Below are 18,211 nucleotides of genomic sequence, written 5' to 3' on the forward strand. Positions count from 1 at the left end.
CCCCTTTTGACTCGGTTTAGGATTCAATATTTTGGCCGACGTGGGAGGGGAAAAAGGCGTGGTTTTTCTCCAGCACTGGGCGGGTTTTGTCCCTCGCATTTGGGCCTTCCCTGGGCCCCCTCTGCCCCCTTGCAGAACCAGTGGCATTTCCCACCCCACGCAGTTTGTAAACAAGAGTCGGCTGCAGTCGAGAAGGCTCCAGGCGCCTCCTTCCAGGCTGACTCTGCCGATGCTGAGGCTGCTCTGGGCTCTGCCGGGGCTCTGCTGGGGCTCAGCTCTGGGCAAGGCTGGGCCCACTCTCCCCTCGCATTGCTCCGGGCAGCTGAGTCACGGGGGAACAAGGAAGGGACACATCAAGGGACTTGAGGTTTAACAGAGCTTTTATTCAAAAAACTGCCATAACTACCAGGCTGTCCTAACCACCATAACTAACTAGCAGTGCTAACTACCGTAACTAACCACTTGTCCTAACTACTATAACGAAAAGCTGTCCCCAGGTGATTCACATCCTCCGCTGCTCCTTCAATTGCTTTGCTGCAGCGATCAGAGGGCTCAGGCTGGAGAGAGGCTTGGCTGATGATAAAAATGGGTGCTGCCCAAAGGATGAAAAAGAAAGAAATCAACTGTTACTTTCCCAAGTCAAGCTCCTCACAGGCTCTGTTGCATCAGGACAAAGGGGAATGGTTTGAAACTCAGGAGAGGGAAGCAGGCTCAGATTAGATCTGAGGCAGAATTTTTTTATCAGAAGAGTGGGGAAACACTGGCAGAGGGTGCCCAGAGATGTGGGAGGTGCCTCCTCCCTGGAAACATCCAGGCTCAGGTCAGGCAGGGCTCTGAGCCGCCTGATCTGCTTGAAGATGTCCCTGCTCCTTGCGGGGCACCTGGTCCAGACGACCTGCAAAGCACCCTGCCAAGCCAAACCAGGCAAGGATTCTGCTGGCTTTGCATGTGAAAAGCAGCGAGACTGGAGACTATTGGAGGGGGGCCCCACGAGAAAACCCCTCCCTCGCGCTGCTGTTTCCCCTGCAGCCGCTTCGCATCCACCTGCAGCAGCTCCTGGGCAGACCAGCGCCGCTCCTCGTCCGGCTCCAGGCTGCACTCCAGGAAGTCCCGCAGCAGAGCCGACAGGCGCCTGGGCTCCTGCAGCTGCGGGGTCCCGTTCTGCCGGATCAGACAGCGAGCCTGCGCGGAAAGCAAACACTTGTGAAAAAGCTCTGCCAGCTTCCTTCACACCCACGAGGGCTCACAGCGACCCCGGTTTCTCAGCCCCAGTCTCCAGGGACACTTTCCTCCCTGGCAGAGATGCTGATCAGAGCTCATTTTTCTATGCCAACCAAAAAAGCCAAACGCTGCTGCAGCCACAGCCATTCCAACATCCAGATGATCTTGCCTTGAGAGCCAATGTCATTGGCTGACTTTGTTAGTTGGAACCTCCATCAGAAATAACCCATTTTGCTTCTCCAAATACGGACACCAGCTTTACAGGCCATTTGCAAGAGTCACTGTGGCCTGCCTGTGGTATTTCCAAGGATTCTTACATCAAATGCATCCCTGCAGTGCCACTGACACTCAAGTAAATGCATTCAAGATGTTCCATCCCAGAAACTGCCAGGCAAGGAACCCGAGGTTTGGGTTGCTGAAAGCTCAGCCTTGGTGACATGGAGAAAGTAGCTTGGGCGAGGAAAGAAATATGTTAGACTATGGGGATGTTAAACAATCATCTCCATGTTTTAGACAAGTTTCCCAGTGAGAAGAGTCAGGGGGAGTTCATCTCACAGAACCTCTTTCAGAAACTCCTTCAGAAAACTTGTTGGGTTTGGGTGTGGGGTTTGGGGTTGGTCTGGGGTTTTCTGCAAGATAAGGTTAGAGCTGATGCTCTGGCTTCATGTTTTCAGGTCATCCTTGCAGACAGAAGAGCTGCAACAACTTAAAACCCAAAGCAAATTCTGGAGACTGCAGAATATTTGTCTGTGCTCAGGCTGGAGTCCTCTGGGAATTCCCTTCCCGATGGGCAGAGCCCTCCGGCTGCTCCTCCCAGGGCAGGGTCCCTCTGTGCTCACAGGCCTCTGCAAACTCTGGGAAATTTGCCTCTTACCATGGCCGCCGTGTGCTCGAAGTAAGGAGGTTCTCCTTCCACCATCTCGATGGTCACAATGCCCAAGGACCAGATGTCCACCTTGGGGCCATAAGGAGAACTGGTCACAACCTCTGGGGCCATCCAGTGAGCAGTGCCCACCATGGAGCTGCACTGCTCCTGCTCAGGGCTGAGCTGAGCGCAGAGGCCAAAATCAGCTGAGGACAGAAACAAACACTGTCAAAGGCAGCTGGAATGAGGAAACCAAGCACAAAGATTGCCCACTTTCAGTCTGAGAATGCTGTGCTGAATCCAGTTGGAAAAGTCCTCAGGGCTGTAGCCAAGGCAAGATGGAAGTGGACCCTTAAAGGAACCCTCAGCTTTCATGCAGTGGCTTTTAGTGATTCCCTTGAAGCTTCAGATTCCAACTCTCCCGCCCCTCTGCAAGGGCCACACCCAGAGCAAAGCCACTGCTGACACCCTGCTCCTCTCCTGAGCTCTCTGCATGGGACAGCCGCTCTCAGCTGGCAGCAGGGGCCGGGCACCGCCACCAGCAGCACTTGTGGGGCTCTGGCCGTCACTGGGAAGCAGCCCCACACCCGCAGCCCGGGAGCGCCGTGCCTGACCAGGAACACCCACCCAGCTTGACAGAGCCGTCCATTGCCAGAAGGATGTTGGAGCTCTTCAGATCTCTGTGGATCACCCGGTTTGAGTGGAGGAAATCCAGGCCCTGCAGACACTGAGAGAGAGCAAGAAACACAAGGGTGGAAATCAATGGCCGGAATACACAATCCCACAAGAAAGGACAGTTTAGAATTCTGCCAGCAGCAGCTTTGCTGTGCCAGGCCAGGAGTGCAGTGCAGACAAGCTCCGGGCAAATGGTTCAAGGCAAAGCCGAGAACAGCAAATCAAATCAAAAAAGACAGAGAGTCCCACAACAGCAGGAAAGAGGACAAGAGCAGAGTGGAAGTGCAGTGACACTGGCAGGCCATTCACTTCAGAGGCTCTTTCTTCTGCATCTCATAAAAATAACACAGAAACAAAGCTCTGAGCATGGAGCCACTCCTCTTCTCAGGCCCTGCTTGGAAGGAGCATTGTGTCCAAGCCATGGGAAGCACGAGCAGGATCCCTCACCTCCCGACTGACAGCTGCCATCTCTCCTTCAGCCATGCGTGTCTGTCTGACAACGTCCTGCAAAGTTCCTCCATCCATGTATTCCATCACCAGCCAGAGATCTTCATCAACAAGGAAGCTGGAAGAGGCAAACAATGGCATGGAGATGAACATGCACTGCTCAATTCCCTGATGGAAAAGCCTCGAGTGGAATTTTGTTTCCAGGTCACTTGTAAATGAGGACAGAATCCGATGCAGAGACATTCCTGCCAGGCTGCACAGTCCTTGGGATCTGCACAGTCTAAAGGAGAAGGAGACGCCTGTGGGAAAGGAGAGGCCTTAGATGGCAAGCAGGTGAAAAATGCAGTTTAGCAGCAGCCCAGATCAATGTGGAACCACAACACTTGCCCCCAGCTGGTTCAGCATCTGAACTCAGCAGTTTCACCATTCCCTCCAGAACAAGGCAACACAACTTCCAGAGTTATCCAGGGCAGGGGGCCGTGCAGCACTTAGGACAAAAGTGGTCAAGTGTTTGGAAAACCTTGCAGAAAGTCCCTTCAGAAACAGGCAGGGCCAATGCAAAATGGGCACATGAGGCATTTCTGGAAACAAGAACCTGGTCTTCCTGGCATCTGCAGCAATGGAAAAGAGTTGGGAAGGAGAAGCCAAGGGAAATAATTTCTGCCAGGGTTTATCAGCACTTGTCATAAGACCCAGAAAACTGGGTCAGCTTGAAGGAAAAACCAAACCAAAGCAACAAAAGCACACGGAGGGAGTGAACTGACAGGCTGTTGTTTTGGGAAGCTACGGCCGGGTGAGGCTTTTTCAAAACAGGCTACAGACTGCGGATGCCAGGAGAGATTAACGCAGGGCCCGTGCACGGGATAAGAGCTGAAGCACTCACCTGTCCAAAGAGCTGACAATGTTGGGGTTCTTCTTGTCCTTCAGGACCAGGATCTCATTCACAGCTCGTTCCCCGTTCTGCCCTCTGAGACTCATTTTCTTTATGGCCACCTGAAAGGACATTGCAGCCCTTGAACTGCAGGAGTCTGGGGCAGGAGGCCGCAGCAAACACGGAGCGAGTCTTTGCGGAGCGACGGAGCCGGGCTGTGCCAAACTGCCTTGGGATGGGACACCCGGGCTCAGCAAGTGACATTCCCACAGCCCATTTCTCTGCTCGCTGCGGGGCCGCTTACAGGACACAGGGCCAGAGACATTTGGCCTTGGAAGCTCTGCAGAAATGGGCCCTCAGCTCTCAGCCTCAAAGCTCTCACAGCATTCTCTGCACCTGCAGTCTTCTCAAACCACCTTCGTTTACCACCACTCTCATTATCATTCAAACACATTTTGCAAGCAGGAAGTAATTCTGGTTCTGTGAAAACAGAGCAAAACAGCCGGGAACCCTTTAGCAATCCTGGGGGATTTGGTCATGATTTCAAACGCAACTGCTCTGTTTGGGATTGCACAACAGAGCAAACACGCACAAACATTGCTCAGATGATCCCTGTCACGGGCTGTCACTGACACCAGACCCAAACACAGCTGCAGGGTTTAGGGGAGAGCTTTGCTCTGCACATCCATCTTCTCATTCCTCTCCCTCTCTCTGGGAACAGCTGCAGTAGGACTAAAACCCCAAACTGATCCCAAGCAGGATCGCTCCTTAGTTAGGTCTTGAGGTATCCTTTGAAGATGAAACGCAGGATGGAAAAACTGCTAAACAGTGTTCCTGTCCGAGGCTGGGATGAAGATAAATTAGGCCTCAGCCTCCACCAGCTGATGCGCTGATGTTTTCAGATATGAAGACCAAGCCAGCGTGTCCTGCTCTGACAGACACCGCTGCCCTCCTTGCATTCCTTTGGGCACTTCAGAAGGCTCCAGTCTGTCCCAGCCGTGCTCTGCAGGCTGACACTGCTGTGCCCTCAGTGGAACAGCCTGTGCAGGAAAGCTCTGCTGGCCCCCCAAAGCTGCAGCCACAGCTCCCAGCAGAGGGGAAAGCCCTCGAGAGCTGCCCGACGCGCTGGGCGTGGTGACACTGACCTCTCCTCCAGTGGCCCTGTCGAGTCCTTTATAAACGGTTCCGAAAGCCCTGGAGACAGAACAGCAGAGAAGAAAGAAGCAGCGCTTTAGGCCCTGGGAGTGAAAGCCAGCCCAGACAGGAGATCTCTGCTGCCTGCAGCGTTTACAAAACACCTGGGTGCATCGACCCTTCAAACAGCAGCGCAGCAGCCACCAGCCCTGTGCCACACAAGGTGTGCGAGAGAAAACTGAGGCCCAACACGAAGGAAAAGGGCTGGAGCAAATCCCAAATGTCCACACTGAATTACTTTAGTCCAAAACCTAGGGTGGGAGCTGGTGTCTAAAGAACTGGAAAAGAATGTATTTCATCCTTTTCCATTTCCTGCCTATGAGCTGCAGGATCCACAAGGGCCCTGCCATCAGGCAGCTGATGCATTTTCCCCTCGAGTGCAGCAGCTCTGTGTCTGTTACTGAATGTACGGGGCTTACTACCTGTGCTGAAAAAGGCACTTATTAGTTCATCTCTGGTTTCTGTTTCTAAACTGTTATGTTGATAATCCTGACTGGTGGATATTTTTGGAAGCAAAATATTTGAAAGGAATCTTCTTGAGAACTGTTTTCTGACAGTCACCAGATGGTGAGCTGCTCTTTCAGGCAATCACATTCCAGGGACAGAACATCTTCCAGGTCCTGCTCCTTGCTGCAGGCAGGACACTGCCGGCCTCAGGGGCCTCTGACGGTGCCTTCTGACCACAGTTACCAATTCTGATCAGGACTGAGAGACAGCAGGATCGTGCCCCAGTGTCTGAAGCTGTTTGCAGCTTGCCTGGCTTCTCACTTGATCCTGCACCAGCAAATACCTGGCCCCTGCTTGTGCAGAAGTAACTGCCGTGCACTTACCCTTGGCCAACCTGCTCCAGTTCCAGGTATTTCTCGGCAGGCTCCCCCACGCTCACGGTACTCCCTGAAAGAAACCACATGGAAGATGCTCCCTCCCAGATGGAGACCCCGCCTTGCAGCAGGGCCAAAATGCAGCCCCACTCCCTGGGGCCGGGAGCCCCTTGGTCTCAGCTGGGCAAGGACAATAAATGACTCTGTGACATTCAGCTGCACAGCAAGCCTGGGTGCAGCTGATGCTGAGACACACGCAGCACCCTGCTCTGGCACACAGCAGCACAGCAGACGTACTCAGCTGCATCAGGCACCACTCCTCTCTGCCCTCTGGCTGCAGGGCTGTGCTGCTGTCAGAATGTTCAGCCCAGGATCCCGCAGCAGAGGGAGGTTCAGTGTCCTCTTCCCAAGCAGAGGGAGGTTCCCCATCCTCTTCCCAAAATTCAGCAGGTTCCTGGTCTTCTTTCCAAGCCACGGCATGTTTCCTGTCCTCTTCCCATGCTGGGAGAATTGCAGCCTCCTCTTCCCAAATCACAGGATGTCCTCTGTCCTCGTCCCACGCTGGGAGATGTCCGTCGTCCTTCTCCCATGCCACTGGAGCCTCACTGTGCTCGTCCCACACCGGGTGATGTCCACCATCCTCGCCCCACACCACAGGAGCTTCACTGTTGTATTCCCGAACCATGGGATGTTTGCCCTCATCTCCCGGGACAGAGGGAAGTTCACTGTGGTCTCCCGGGACAGAGGGAAGTTCACCATCATCCCCCAGAACAGGGGGAAGTTCACTGCTGTCTTCCTCCTCTTTGGCCTCCTCTTTGGAAGCACAGGGAGACAGAGGAGGAGCTGATGCTGCTTTTGTGCCCTGTGGACAGATGGTAGCGTGAGGGACGGGAAGTTCTATCTCAGTTATCGCCTTATTTATCCTCAGCTACACATCCAGCTGCACTAAGCAGAAATGGGATTCGGAGCTGTTCAAACTAGGAATGGGCTAAAGTCGACATTGCCACTTATTGCTGGGCATTCCATATTCCACCGTGGCTAAAGCCAGCAAGCAATCTTCTGCCTGCAAAACCAGACCTGCAGCTCTTCAAAAGCTCTTCAGCAGAGAAGGAGAAAAGTGCCAGGGATCCCTTTGCTGCTGCTGCTGCAAAGACACTGGCAGGAACTTTCCTTCAGCCTCCCAGGCTGGCGCTCGACTGCCACACGCCTAGCTCACAAGTCTCTGCACAATTCCGACCACCAAGGGTTCCTTTCCCACTCACCGAAGGAGGAGCTGCTCGGGATCCACGCGTGAGGTGCCCTGCAACGGGACAGGCAACACGAACCAGATGCTGTTAGGAAAAACCTGTCTGTGGTGGGAACTCCCACGGAGCAAGGACACCCCGAGAGAGCATTTTGCTTCCACAACATCCCTCCAGGAGCCACAGTCCCTTCGCACAGCAAGCAAGAGAACAGCACAGAATCCTGGGCTGTGTCAGCCCTTGGCTGCAGCAGCCAACGCAGGGAGTTCCAGGCTCCGCTGGCACAGACTCTGCGCTTGAGGGAACAGAACCCCCCCGGCTCCATTGCAAATGCTGTGCACGCCCCGCTGGCTGCAGACACCCCCTTTTTCAGCTGCAGCTGCTGGCAGGAGCTCTCCCAAACCAGCGGTGTCTTAATGGCAATTTGGTTACAAAGGCAGCTCAGTTGCAGTGGGAGAACAGAAAGCACACAGCAAGCCCGAAGGCACCGACGCTGCAGCCAGGGAAAACCTCGACTTACGTGCCAAGTGGGCTAAAAAATACCCCGAATAAGCCACAGAGTACAGAGTGCAAACTGCAGCAACCGCTTGCTGGATCATTTTGGCCGTGCTGCACACGTGGCAGACTGTACCCCTGCAAGCACAGAAGGACACCCGGCAGGGGCTGGGCTGGCTGCTGAGAATGCCTCGGGCAGGAGGATCCTCCGGCAACCAGCGGGCGCCCAGAGCCGCTCTGGACACTGAGGGCTCCGTGCCCACAGCAACGGGAACACGGCGAGGACGCGGCAGCGTTCCCGTGACATCACAGCAGCAGCTCCCGCAAGAACCGCCTGGAAGGTTCTCCTCTGTCACAAAGGAGCACAAAGGATCCTCCCGGGGCACAGCCTGTTGCTCAAAGCATCCAAGAGGAACCCAGAAAATGCAGCAGACCAGGACAGCCCAGAGCCGAGCCTGAACAACGAAATCAAAGCCATGCACTGATGCTCCGAATTAGGGGCGGGAGTCGGGAGGCTGCAGGGCTTCCCAAGGAGCCGGAGGCAGCCAACACGCAGGGCTGGGCAAGTCGGGCCGGGAGCAGCGGAGAGCTTTGTTTCCCTTCCCAGCTGAATGGCGGCTCGGGCCGGGCCCGTTCCAGGGCTGTTCCTCAGCTGCGGCTTTCCCCTCACGCAGCCCGGGGGGCGCTGGGAGCGCGGGGCGAGGCTGGGCCGTGTGCAGAGCCCGCCCCTCGCTGCGATTGGGCGGTGCTGCCGTCAGTCGTGGTTCTGGCGCGCTGATTGGTCGGAGCGGGGAGCAGCCCGGGCCCGGAGCCGCCGGCAGGGCGGCCGTGGCGCAGCAGAGGCGCCATTGGCGGAGCGTCTGTGCGGGCCCGGGAGCGGCGGCGGCGGCCGGAGCCCAGTGAGGCGGCGGCGGAGCTCGGAGGCGGCCCCAGCGCAGGTGGGAGCCGCGCTCGGTTCTGGCGGGGCTCGGCGCTGGCTGCGGGCGGAGGGGGCGGCAGGGGGCTGGGGCGGGTTCGTTGTGCCGTGTGGGCGCCGTGTTCGCCCTGGCGTGAGGGCGCTGCGGGAGCGGCTGCCCGCGCTCTCCTTGCCGCTGATGCCTCGGCAGGAGCCGGTGCCGGAGCAGCGCTGGCTCGTCCCGGCTGCTGTGGGTAGGACAGAGGTGGCTGCCCCGTCGGCGGGAGTGTGCGGGAAAGTTCCCGTGGCCAGAGGTTTGTGTCCCCAGAGGAGCCGGAGGAGTCCTGTAAAAGGAACTTTATTCCTGGAGCAAGGGAGAGGCCACGGGGCATTTCCCGTGGGGTCTGTCCAAGTGTTGGAGGACGCAGCCTCCTTTTTATGCCGATTTCCCCGGCCGCATCTCCGTGTCCCTTTCCGCAGTGGCTGAGGTCCTTGGAAGGTACAGACTTCCCGATGCGCCTGCTGCATGTGCCCCTTAATGTGCACCCCCACTTTGTATAACATCCGATATTCATGGCTCTGTTAAGTCTTTGTTTCCTTTCTTTTCTGTTTCACCACTTTTCCTTGGCCATCTCTTTGCCAAGAGCAGTTTGAGTCATTTAATTTTCCCCAACCTCCTGGTCCTTCTGCTGAGAGAGAATCTGATGCCATCCCAGGGTGAAATGTGGCGTTGCTCATGGGAGTGGATTGGTGGGTGAGAAGGTCAGGAGCTGGAGCTGTGTGCTTGGTTATGATTTGGAGGACAGCTTGTAATCTAATGATGCATTGAAATGATCAATGGGTTCTCTGGCACCTGGTATGAATTTGTTCGGGTTCCCAGGGGCTGCTCCATGGTGTTGTAGGATTTGTTCTGGTGGCCGTTCATCTTTTCCCCATTTTTGGGCGCTCCCAAAAATGCCAGGGATGCATCAATTGACCTCTTTTCTCTGATTAAATCATCACATCCTTGGATTCCCAAGTGATTTCGCTGACCTTGAAGCAGCAAAAGCAGCCCAGTGGTCAAGCCCACCCTGTATAACCCAGACAGTGCCAGCAGATGTTGGAGTGGGAAGAGGGATGATTCCCCCCCGCTTTTGTGAGTGAAGTTCTCCCAACATTCTCCGTTTGCTGTTTTCCTTTGCAGCTTCAGGGATTTCTGTTGCAGAGTCCAAGATGCTCAGTGTGGGCTCTGCCTTTAGCGACGCAAATTCCGTCTGTGCAGGGAGGCAGAGCTTGGGGTGAGGGGCAGAAGGAATCAGGCCAATTCCTCTGGCAGGCAAGGAGAGCCTGGCACATTGTGCACACTTCCCCCAGCAGAGATAATTTGCATTTCTAAAGCTCCTCTGCTTGCTGCTTGGAAGGAAACTTCTCCTCCAGGGCAACCATCAGGTGACTCACAAGTGCCCTCCCCCCCAGCTGCTTTCTTTTTCTTTTTCTTTTTCTTTTTCTTTTTCTTTTTCTTTTTCTTTTTCTTTTTCTTTTTCTTTTTCTTTTTCTTTTTTTTTCTCTTTTTCTTTTTCTTTTTCTTTTTCTTTTTCTTATGTTTTTTTAGCTCTTTATGAGTTAAAGGGTCATCTTTATACCTCTTCCAGTTTTGCAAAATGCAGCTTACAGGTGAACATTGAAAAACCCATTCTAAAATTCTCCCATCACTAACAGCCACGCACACACATACACAGAAAAACGCCTAAACCAATAAAGATTTTTGCTACTTTTTCCCCTAAGAATAAAAATTGACTCTCACACCCCTGGCCCAAACCCAGCTGACAATGTCAGAGTAGGATTATTAAGAAAAAAAATTCTAGTGATATAATCTTGTCAACAAAACTCCTGGAAGATCAAAAACTCTCCAACGACCTTTTTAGTGTTAGAGGATCAAGGCATTACTTTATTCTGGCCAGGATGTGCAACAGAAATCATTTCATGCACACATAGCCCAGGTGTGCAGAGAAAATCATCCCATGGCACACGAGTTTTACTCAATTTTTCCTCAACTTGATGCAGTCTAAACCCATCGAAATCCGTAGGTTTCATGTTCATTGGTTCCAAGTTGGGCAGTTCTTAGTATTTGGTTTCCTGTTGGCCCCGGATTGCTTGGCCTCTGATGTTCATTAGGTTCACACTCCTTGATTTCCTTCTCAGCCTTTTCCAGAGCAGGGGTCTCCAGCTGTGCTGGGGGCAGTGTCTGGGGTAGCTGTTCCTTGATGTTTGCTGATGGGCGTTGATGTTCTGTTGATGGGCGTTATCTTTTTGGGTATCTTTTGGGCTGTTCCCAGTCTGTTGAGATGTTAAGCTCATCTCCCTTGAGTGGTGTAACATCCCTTAAAGTCCCCAGGCAGGGTCTGTGCCAGCCGAGCTTCCTGTGGAAGAGATTTCACAAGAGACAGGATTCTGGCCACAGACTGCTAGAAACAGACATCCCTTATCTCCACCCCGCACTAGGTCGGGAATTCGCAGGGTGAGGAATTGCAAACCTCAATTCCAGGGAGATAATTGAATATCTGCCCTGGATCTGGCTCTTCTTCTTGCCAAAGCCAATGGCAGCAGCCGTACCCGTGGCATCTCACTGCCCGTGGGTGCTCATCCTCTGACAGCAGCTGAGCTTTCTGCAAAATCATTCGTTTCTCCAGTGACCCAAACAAGATCGATAAAAGTAAATCCTGATCCTTCCACATCCCGTAGCCTCCTGGGGGCCGGGGGCCACTGCCGGCCCTGCCCGGGGGGTGTTGGGGTCAGGCAGTGCCCGGCGCTGAGCCCCGGCTGCCCCACAGCCCCGGCCCGGCCCCGCAGCTCCCCACAGGCCCCCAGCCCGTGCTGCCCTGTCCTGCTGCTCCCCACCACAGAGGAACACCCTAAAATCCTGAACTTCTTTTTCTGTCCTGTCCTGGAACGCGGGGATACAAAAGATCTGGATCAGCTGGCAAATGTTGAGGATAAGATGGTGCTGAAAAGCACCCCAGTCCTCACTTTTTTCTCTTCCTCCTCTTTTCCATCTTCCTTTTCCTTTCTTACCACATAGATTCCTCCTGCTGCTGTTTGCCTTAACCATATTCCTGCACACTCCCTTCAACCAATCCCTTCCCAGCACACCAACACCATCCGTCCCCTGTTGCTGAGACCCCTTCTCGACTTCCCTTTTTACCCGTGCTGGGTGTCCATGTCCTTAATTAGCTCTGGGAGAATGTGCAAACTGCCTCAATATTGTCCCCTTTTGTATAGGAAACGATGTCCATGGTTCTGTTCCGGCTTTGTTGTTGTTCTGGAAGTTGAGGAATTGAGCAGGAGCTTGGCTGAGCAGCAGTGTGTGTCAGTCAGTGCCATTTTGTGGAGCTGCTGGTTTGTGCTGTCACTTGCTTGTGTGCAGGTGCGTGTGGCTGTGTCCGAGCAGATTCAGAGCATGTGTTTGTAAGGAGGCGTTGGTGTTGTTGGTTCGCTGGGGGTGCCCGGTTTTCGGGACATCCCCCCTGGAGCAGGGTGTCCCCCCTTGGTGCAGGCGCGGCCCTCAGGCAGCGCTCAGCCAATCAGAAGGCGCGGCGCTGGTGACTCAGCAGTTGCCAGGCAGAGCCGCAGCGCCCGGCGCTCCCCAGCTGGAGCCCACGTGTGGCCCGGCCTTGGCGCCCCCCGCCAGGGGAATTTGGGGAGGTGGGAGGGGGGGAGCGCCAAGGCCGGGCCGGGCCGTGCTGTGCTGGCAGAAGTGGCTGCGGCGGGGGCCGAGTGCGGGCAGGAGCGGCCGAGAGCCCAGCGCTGCCCCAGCCCGAGCTGCCGCAGCTGCATCGCTGCTCCAGCCCGAGCTGCCGCAGCTGCATCGCTGCTCGTGCTGTGGGATCCGAGAGCTCTGGGGGGCAGAGCGAGCCAGGGCTGGGTGCTGGGCCTGGGGGGAGCAGGAGAAAGGCTGGAGGAGCAGGGCTGGAGACCAGAATGGTGAAACGATGGCCGTGGGAGCAGCAGGTGGGATTCTGCAGGAGAAGGAGTAGTGTGAGGAAGAGGAGTGTGAGGAAGAGTAGGGATTCAGGAGGAGGAGGATCAGGACGAGGAGGCACCCCAAGGTTCCAGCACTCGCTGTATCTGCAGCCTCCCTCCAGCCCCAGGAGTGTTGCCCCCCCCATCCAGCAGGTGATCAGGGAGGGGGATCCACGATTTTCCAGGGGATGAATCTTGGTGTTTCTGAGGTTTCTTGGTTTCCCTGTTGGTGCTTTGGTTTTTTTTTGTGGGGGCTGAATGTTTATATTTTGGAGGGAGCTTTCTCTGAATCTTGATGTTTTGGTAGTTTTGGGTCTGTGTCTTAATGTCTGGGGGACTTTTGGGCTGAGTCTCTGTGTTTTTGAGATTTTTACAGACACAAGATGCCCGGTGATGGACCTGGGCAGGAGGAACCCCCAGCCCGAGGCGCTCACCCCATGTTTCTTCCCCAATCCAGGATTTGTCATTCCCAAGGCGTGGCCGGATGGAGGAGGAGGAAAAGCCCCGGAGATGCTGCACGAGGAGGGGCTGCAAACGCAGCCCAGAGAGATCCAAGGAGGAAAGAGCCCCCCTGTGCCGGGAAGGCGGCCGGAGATCCAGGGGGAGCTCGGAGCTGGGGGAGAACCCTCAGGGTGAGGAGAAGCCCCACAAGTGCTTGGAATGTGGGAAGGGCTTCAGACGGAACTCCAGCCTTATCCGGCACCAGAAGATTCACACTGGGGAGAGGCCCTATGAGTGTGGGGAATGTGGGAAGGGCTTCACCAGCAGCTCCGAGCTGTTCCAGCACCAGGTGGTCCACACCGGGGAACGGCCCTATGAGTGCTTGCAGTGTGGGAAGAGCTTCGGGTGGAGCTCCACCCTGAGGGCACACCAGCGCATCCACACCGGGGAGAGGCCCTACGAGTGTTCTGAGTGTGGGAAGAGGTTTCAGAGGAGCTCCCACCTCCTCCAACATCAGCGCATTCACACGGATGAGAGGCCCTTCCGCTGCCCCGACTGCGGGAAGGGCTTCAAACACAGCTCCACCCTCATCACCCACCGGCGCATCCACACTGGGGAGAGGCCCTACGAGTGTCCTGAATGTGGGAAGAGCTTCTCACACAGCTCAAACTTGATCCAACACCAACAGATGCACCGCTAAGGGAAGCCCTGCGAGTGCCCCGAGTGCGGGAAGAGCTTCGTGTGCTGCTCCAGCTCCATCCCCCGTGGGAGGATCGGCGTTGGGTGATCCCCAGTGACCCCCGTGGGGCAGAGCCCTGGTGACCCCCGTTCCGGGTGATCCGCGCTGGGTGGGGGGAAGGTGTTGGAGAGATTTCTTTGCCTTCTCCTTGTGCTGCTGGGATTTGGTTGGTAATAAATTCCCTCCCTGTGCCCAGGCTGGGTCTGTTGGATCTGGAAGCTTCCTCCATGTCTGGCAGAGCCAATCCCTGGTGGCTCCAAAGTTGGAGGTGCCGGATGCAGAGATGCCCCCACAACCCCTGGGAAGGAGGGAGGAGGAGGAGGGTGTTTTTAAGGGTCTTCTTTTCCTTCTCTTTCTCCTGATGTTATTTTTTCAGTGTCATCAATTTAATTAATATCTCTAATTAGAGCCTGTTGTGCCTGTTCCGGTGTTTGCTGAGGGATCTCTCCCAGTCCTTATCCCCAGCCAGGAACCCTCGGTTCCATTTTCTCTCCCCTGTGTGGCTGCGGGGGGCAGGGACAGAGTGGCTTTGGTGGGTGCCTGGCACCGGGCCAGCGTCACCCCAGGCCATGGGCACCCCTGAGATCCCGCGTCCCTGGGGACACATTTCTGGGCACAGCTGAGCTCCCACCTGCCCCGCACCCCGAGGTTCCCCCTCCCAAAAAATTCCACCGCGGGGCTGCAGCATCCCTAAAGCCCCATAGCCAATCAAAATCGTGGCCAGCGCTGGCCATGGGGTGAGTGGTGGCAGCTGGGGCCGTACTGGTGGCACTGGTGGTGCTGGGAGCCCCCCCGGCTGCGGGCGTGGAGCTCTCAGGTGAGCCGGGGGTGGCGTGACGTGATGGGAAAGGGGGGGAGAAGGGGAAAAAGGGGTGATGGGACCCCTAAAATGAGTGAGAGCTGGAGGGGACCCTCAAAGGAAGAGCAGGAGGGGGCTGAAGAGTGGGGGAGAAACGGGTGGGAGGGGCTGGGAAAGTGGGGAAAAGTGGAGGATGGGACCCAAAAACGGAGCGGGAGTGGGCTGGGGATTGGGGGATGGTGGGGGAAAAGGGTGGAAAGGGTGAAAAGGGGGGAATGGGAGTCCAAAACTCCTCTGGGGAGCGGCTGGAAATGGTGGGAGAGGGGATGTGAAATAGGGAGAAGAGTGGAAAAGAGGAAGTCCGAGCACGGGCAGGAGGGTCCCGTGGCGGCCGTGGGGCACAGGGGGTGCGGAGCGGGGATCCGGGGTGGCTCCCGGAGCTCTGGGCGTGCTGGGGGCTGCAGGGGGGCACCCCCTGAGCTGTGTCCCACACACACAGGGGTGTTCCAGGGGATGATGAAGTCCGAGTGTCACTTCATTAAGGGCACCGAGCGGGTGAGGTTGGTGCAGAGGAGCATCTGACAGCGGGAGCAGCAACTGCACTCGCCAGCGATGTGGGGCTGTTTGTGGGGGACAGCCCGTGTGGGGAGAAACAGGCGCAGTGCTGGAACAGCCATCCAGCCAGACTGGGGTACAAACGGGCTCTGGCGGACAGGCTCTGCCGGTACCACCGCGACATCGTTGCCCCGTTGCTCGCGGCCCGCAGAGGTGCAGAACGTCGGGCAGAGCGAGTCCCCTCGGGCCCTGCCCTGGGGATGAGCCTGGAGCCCCTCAGCCCCCCTGGTGCCCATCCCCGGGGCCTCTTGTCCTTCCAGCTTCCCCTGAGGTGTCCCAGTCCCTCCCAGTCCATCCCAGTCCATCCCAGTCTCTCCCAGTGCCCCCGCGCGTGTCCATCCCAGCCCTGCGTGGCGCTGACGCCCCTCAGCCAATCAGAGCGCGTCTCTCTGATGACTCATCAGTTGCCAGGCAGACCCGCAGCGCCGAGTGCCCCGTGCTGGACTCGGCCTCCCAGTGCCGCGCGCTCCATTCCCAGTCGCTCCCAGTGCCCTCCCAGTGCCTCCCCAGTGCTCTCAGTCCACTCCCCTCTCACGAGGGCAGCTCACTTCTCTCAGAACACCCCAACCCGAAGCTGTATATGCTTCTAGGCCGATCTCTTGTCCTATTTTTCAGTGTTGGGTGTTCCATCAAGAGCCACCCTTCTTTTTAACCTTGGCAAAGGGACTGGGAGAGGGTTTGGGGGATCCTCGCAGGGCAGGGAGCAACTGGGACGGGGTTTGTGGAGTCCTGGAGGAGATGAGAGTGGGTTTGGCATGTGCTAGAAGGTTTAACAGCATTCTGGACAGACTGGGGATGAAAAAAAGAGGGGTTAGGGGGTCCTGATGGCTCTCTGGGGCGTTTTTTGAGAGGTCCTGACCCCTGTGGACCCCCGACAGATGCCAGCGGACACTGCCCGCAGCAAGATTCTGACAGGGATCGGGGACTTCGTGTTGGGCTTCATCTTCCTGGCGCTGGGGCTCGGCTTTCACTTGCTCGAGAAGGTGACGGGGGGTCCCGGGGATCGCATCCCCCTCCCCCAGAGCGTGTGTGCCCCCCCGGGGCCCCCCAGCCCGGTGTCACCCCCTTTGCTCTGCCCACAGAGCTCCTGAGCCGCCGGCGGCCGCAGCCCCTCCCCGTGGCCTCGGGCCTGGCCGGGACCCCCCGCTCCGTCCCTGCGCTGATTTTGGGGGGGTCGTGTGTCCCCCCCAGCCCCGCTGTCACTCTGCCCCCACCTGGCTGCTCCCAGTGTTCCCAGTAAAGCTTCCCAGTTCGGGCTGATCCCGTTTATTGGGGGGCACTGGGGATGGACTCTGGGGAACCCCGCGGAGGGGCCGAGATTGGAGGGGGCAAAACCGGTACTGGGATGGATCGGGAATGGGGCCCCCGTGTGTCCCCCCCGTGTCACCCCACTCTGGGTGCTGGGAGCCCCCGGCTGCGGGCGAGGAGCGCTTGGGTGAGTGGGGAGGGGTGCAGGGACGATGGGAAAGGTGTCTGAGAGGGGGATGAGGGCCGGGGGACAGTGGGAAAGGACTTCCCATGAGAGTCCCTTCGTGTCCCCATCACTTGATCTCTTCAGCTGTTCCCTGGGGCTCTCGGGGGGGCAGAACCTCACTGGGGTGGTCCCCAAACCCCTGTCCCTCCCTGGGGGTCTCATGGGGGGTTCCTCCCCACCCAGCAGCTGGTGCTGAGGCGGCCGTGGGGCAGAGAGGGGTGGGAAAGGGGTGTCCAGGGGGGTCCCTTGAGCTCCCAACCTGCTGAGGGGTGCTGGGGGCTGCTGGAGGGGGGCACCCCCTGACCTGTCTCCCACACAGGTGTGTTCCATTCCTGGGGAAAAGCCCACTGGCACTTCCTTGATGACAACAACTGGGTGAAGTTCATGGACAGGAACATCTACAACTGGGAGCAGTTTGGGCACAGGGGATACCCCAAAATTTGGAGGTGGGATGGAGTTGCTTTGAGGTGGAATTGAGCCCTTTGCAGTGGGATGGAGTCGCTGTGAGGTGCCTTCGATCCCTCTCGGCTTTTGGGGTGCAGAGCTGTGAGGGACTGAAATGTTCCGGGTTAGTGGCTCAAACCATTGGCCACCGGCAGCAGCAGCGGGGCCTTTGCTGGCCGTGGGCACAGGGAGCGCCCGGGGGCACAGGGGGGGAACACCCAGCCCGGAGGGGCCGAGCCGGGCCTGGAGCCAGGGAAGGGCAGAGGCTGATGGGAAGCAGATCCGGCCAGGTGGGACAGGGCTTTGGAGCAGGGCAGCGCCCTCCCTTACACAACTGGCCCAGCTCTGGGAACCCGCCCGGGCCAGGCCCGGGACATGCACACAGAGGCCTGGAGGTTGCCATCCCTTCGCATGGGCCATGCCTGGCTCAGCTGCGCTGCCGGGAGGGGCAGGGCCATGTCTTAGAAGGGGCCATAAACCATCAGAGCCCCCAAAGTGCCCCGGGATCCACAGTGTGACATCGGACACTGCAAAACTCCCCCGGGGGAGGTACCTGGGTGTTCACCCAAACCTGAACCTGTATTAACCCACCGAACTTGGAGTTTCCGGGGCTTCCCCAGCCCCCACGGGATCCAGCCTGGGACCATCACTTACACCAAGGACAGCGACATTGGAACAACCAAATCCAAAAGTTTTGTTCCTGATCCAGGGCTGCTGACTGTGTATCCTTCTACTCTCCTACTTTCTTTGCCGTTATACATTTCCTAAGTGTTACTTTTATGCTTTTAATATTACTGGAGATGGTAACCAAAAGGGCTTCAAACCCCCTTCACACAGCAACCAAACTGTTCTGAAATAAACCCTACAGAGATATATTTATAAACACAGATCTTTCACTGTTGTTTCACTCTCATCTGCCCCAGGGGAGCCATGAACCAGACCCTGGGTTACCCTCGCCTTCAGGGGCGGGGCGGA

General features: G+C 56.8%; 1 protein-coding gene and 1 pseudogene across 1 annotated transcript; both read right to left on the reverse strand.

Annotated features, from left to right (window-relative positions):
- Window positions 1-18,211, reverse strand: part of LOC138102438 (zinc finger protein 850-like) — a 385,524-nt pseudogene that overhangs the window by 275,675 nt on the left and 91,638 nt on the right.
- On the reverse strand, window positions 503-15,442 carry LOC138102415 (serine/threonine-protein kinase PAK 3-like). Its single transcript, XM_069000125.1, has 11 exons — window positions 15,399-15,442; window positions 13,165-13,337; window positions 6,358-6,958; window positions 6,104-6,163; window positions 5,225-5,273; window positions 4,092-4,201; window positions 3,209-3,326; window positions 2,714-2,813; window positions 2,096-2,292; window positions 1,045-1,182; window positions 503-592 (listed from the first exon to the last, which is right to left on the reverse strand). Exons 1-11 carry the CDS (start codon window positions 15,440-15,442, stop codon window positions 503-505), a joined length of 1,680 nt encoding a protein of 559 aa, XP_068856226.1.

Source organism: Aphelocoma coerulescens, unplaced genomic scaffold (genome assembly GCF_041296385.1).
Source record: "Aphelocoma coerulescens isolate FSJ_1873_10779 unplaced genomic scaffold, UR_Acoe_1.0 HiC_scaffold_75, whole genome shotgun sequence".
Lineage (NCBI taxonomy): Eukaryota > Metazoa > Chordata > Aves > Passeriformes > Corvidae > Aphelocoma > Aphelocoma coerulescens.

What these genes read in the sequence shown, in the direction of transcription:
- LOC138102415 (XM_069000125.1), bottom strand. Translation starts at nt 15,442, where the DNA reads ATGTCGCGGTGGTACCGGCAGAGCCTGTCCGCCAGAGCCCGTTT. An exon ending in TGGCAGCTGTCAGTCGGGAG is followed by an intron (nt 2,814 to 3,208) that starts GTGAGGGATCCT and finishes GCTCTCTCTCAG; the next exon opens with TGTCTGCAGGGCCTGGATTT. An exon ending in GGACGGCTCTGTCAAGCTGG is followed by an intron (nt 2,293 to 2,713) that starts GTGGGTGTTCCT and finishes TTCTGTCCTCAG; the next exon opens with CTGATTTTGGCCTCTGCGCT.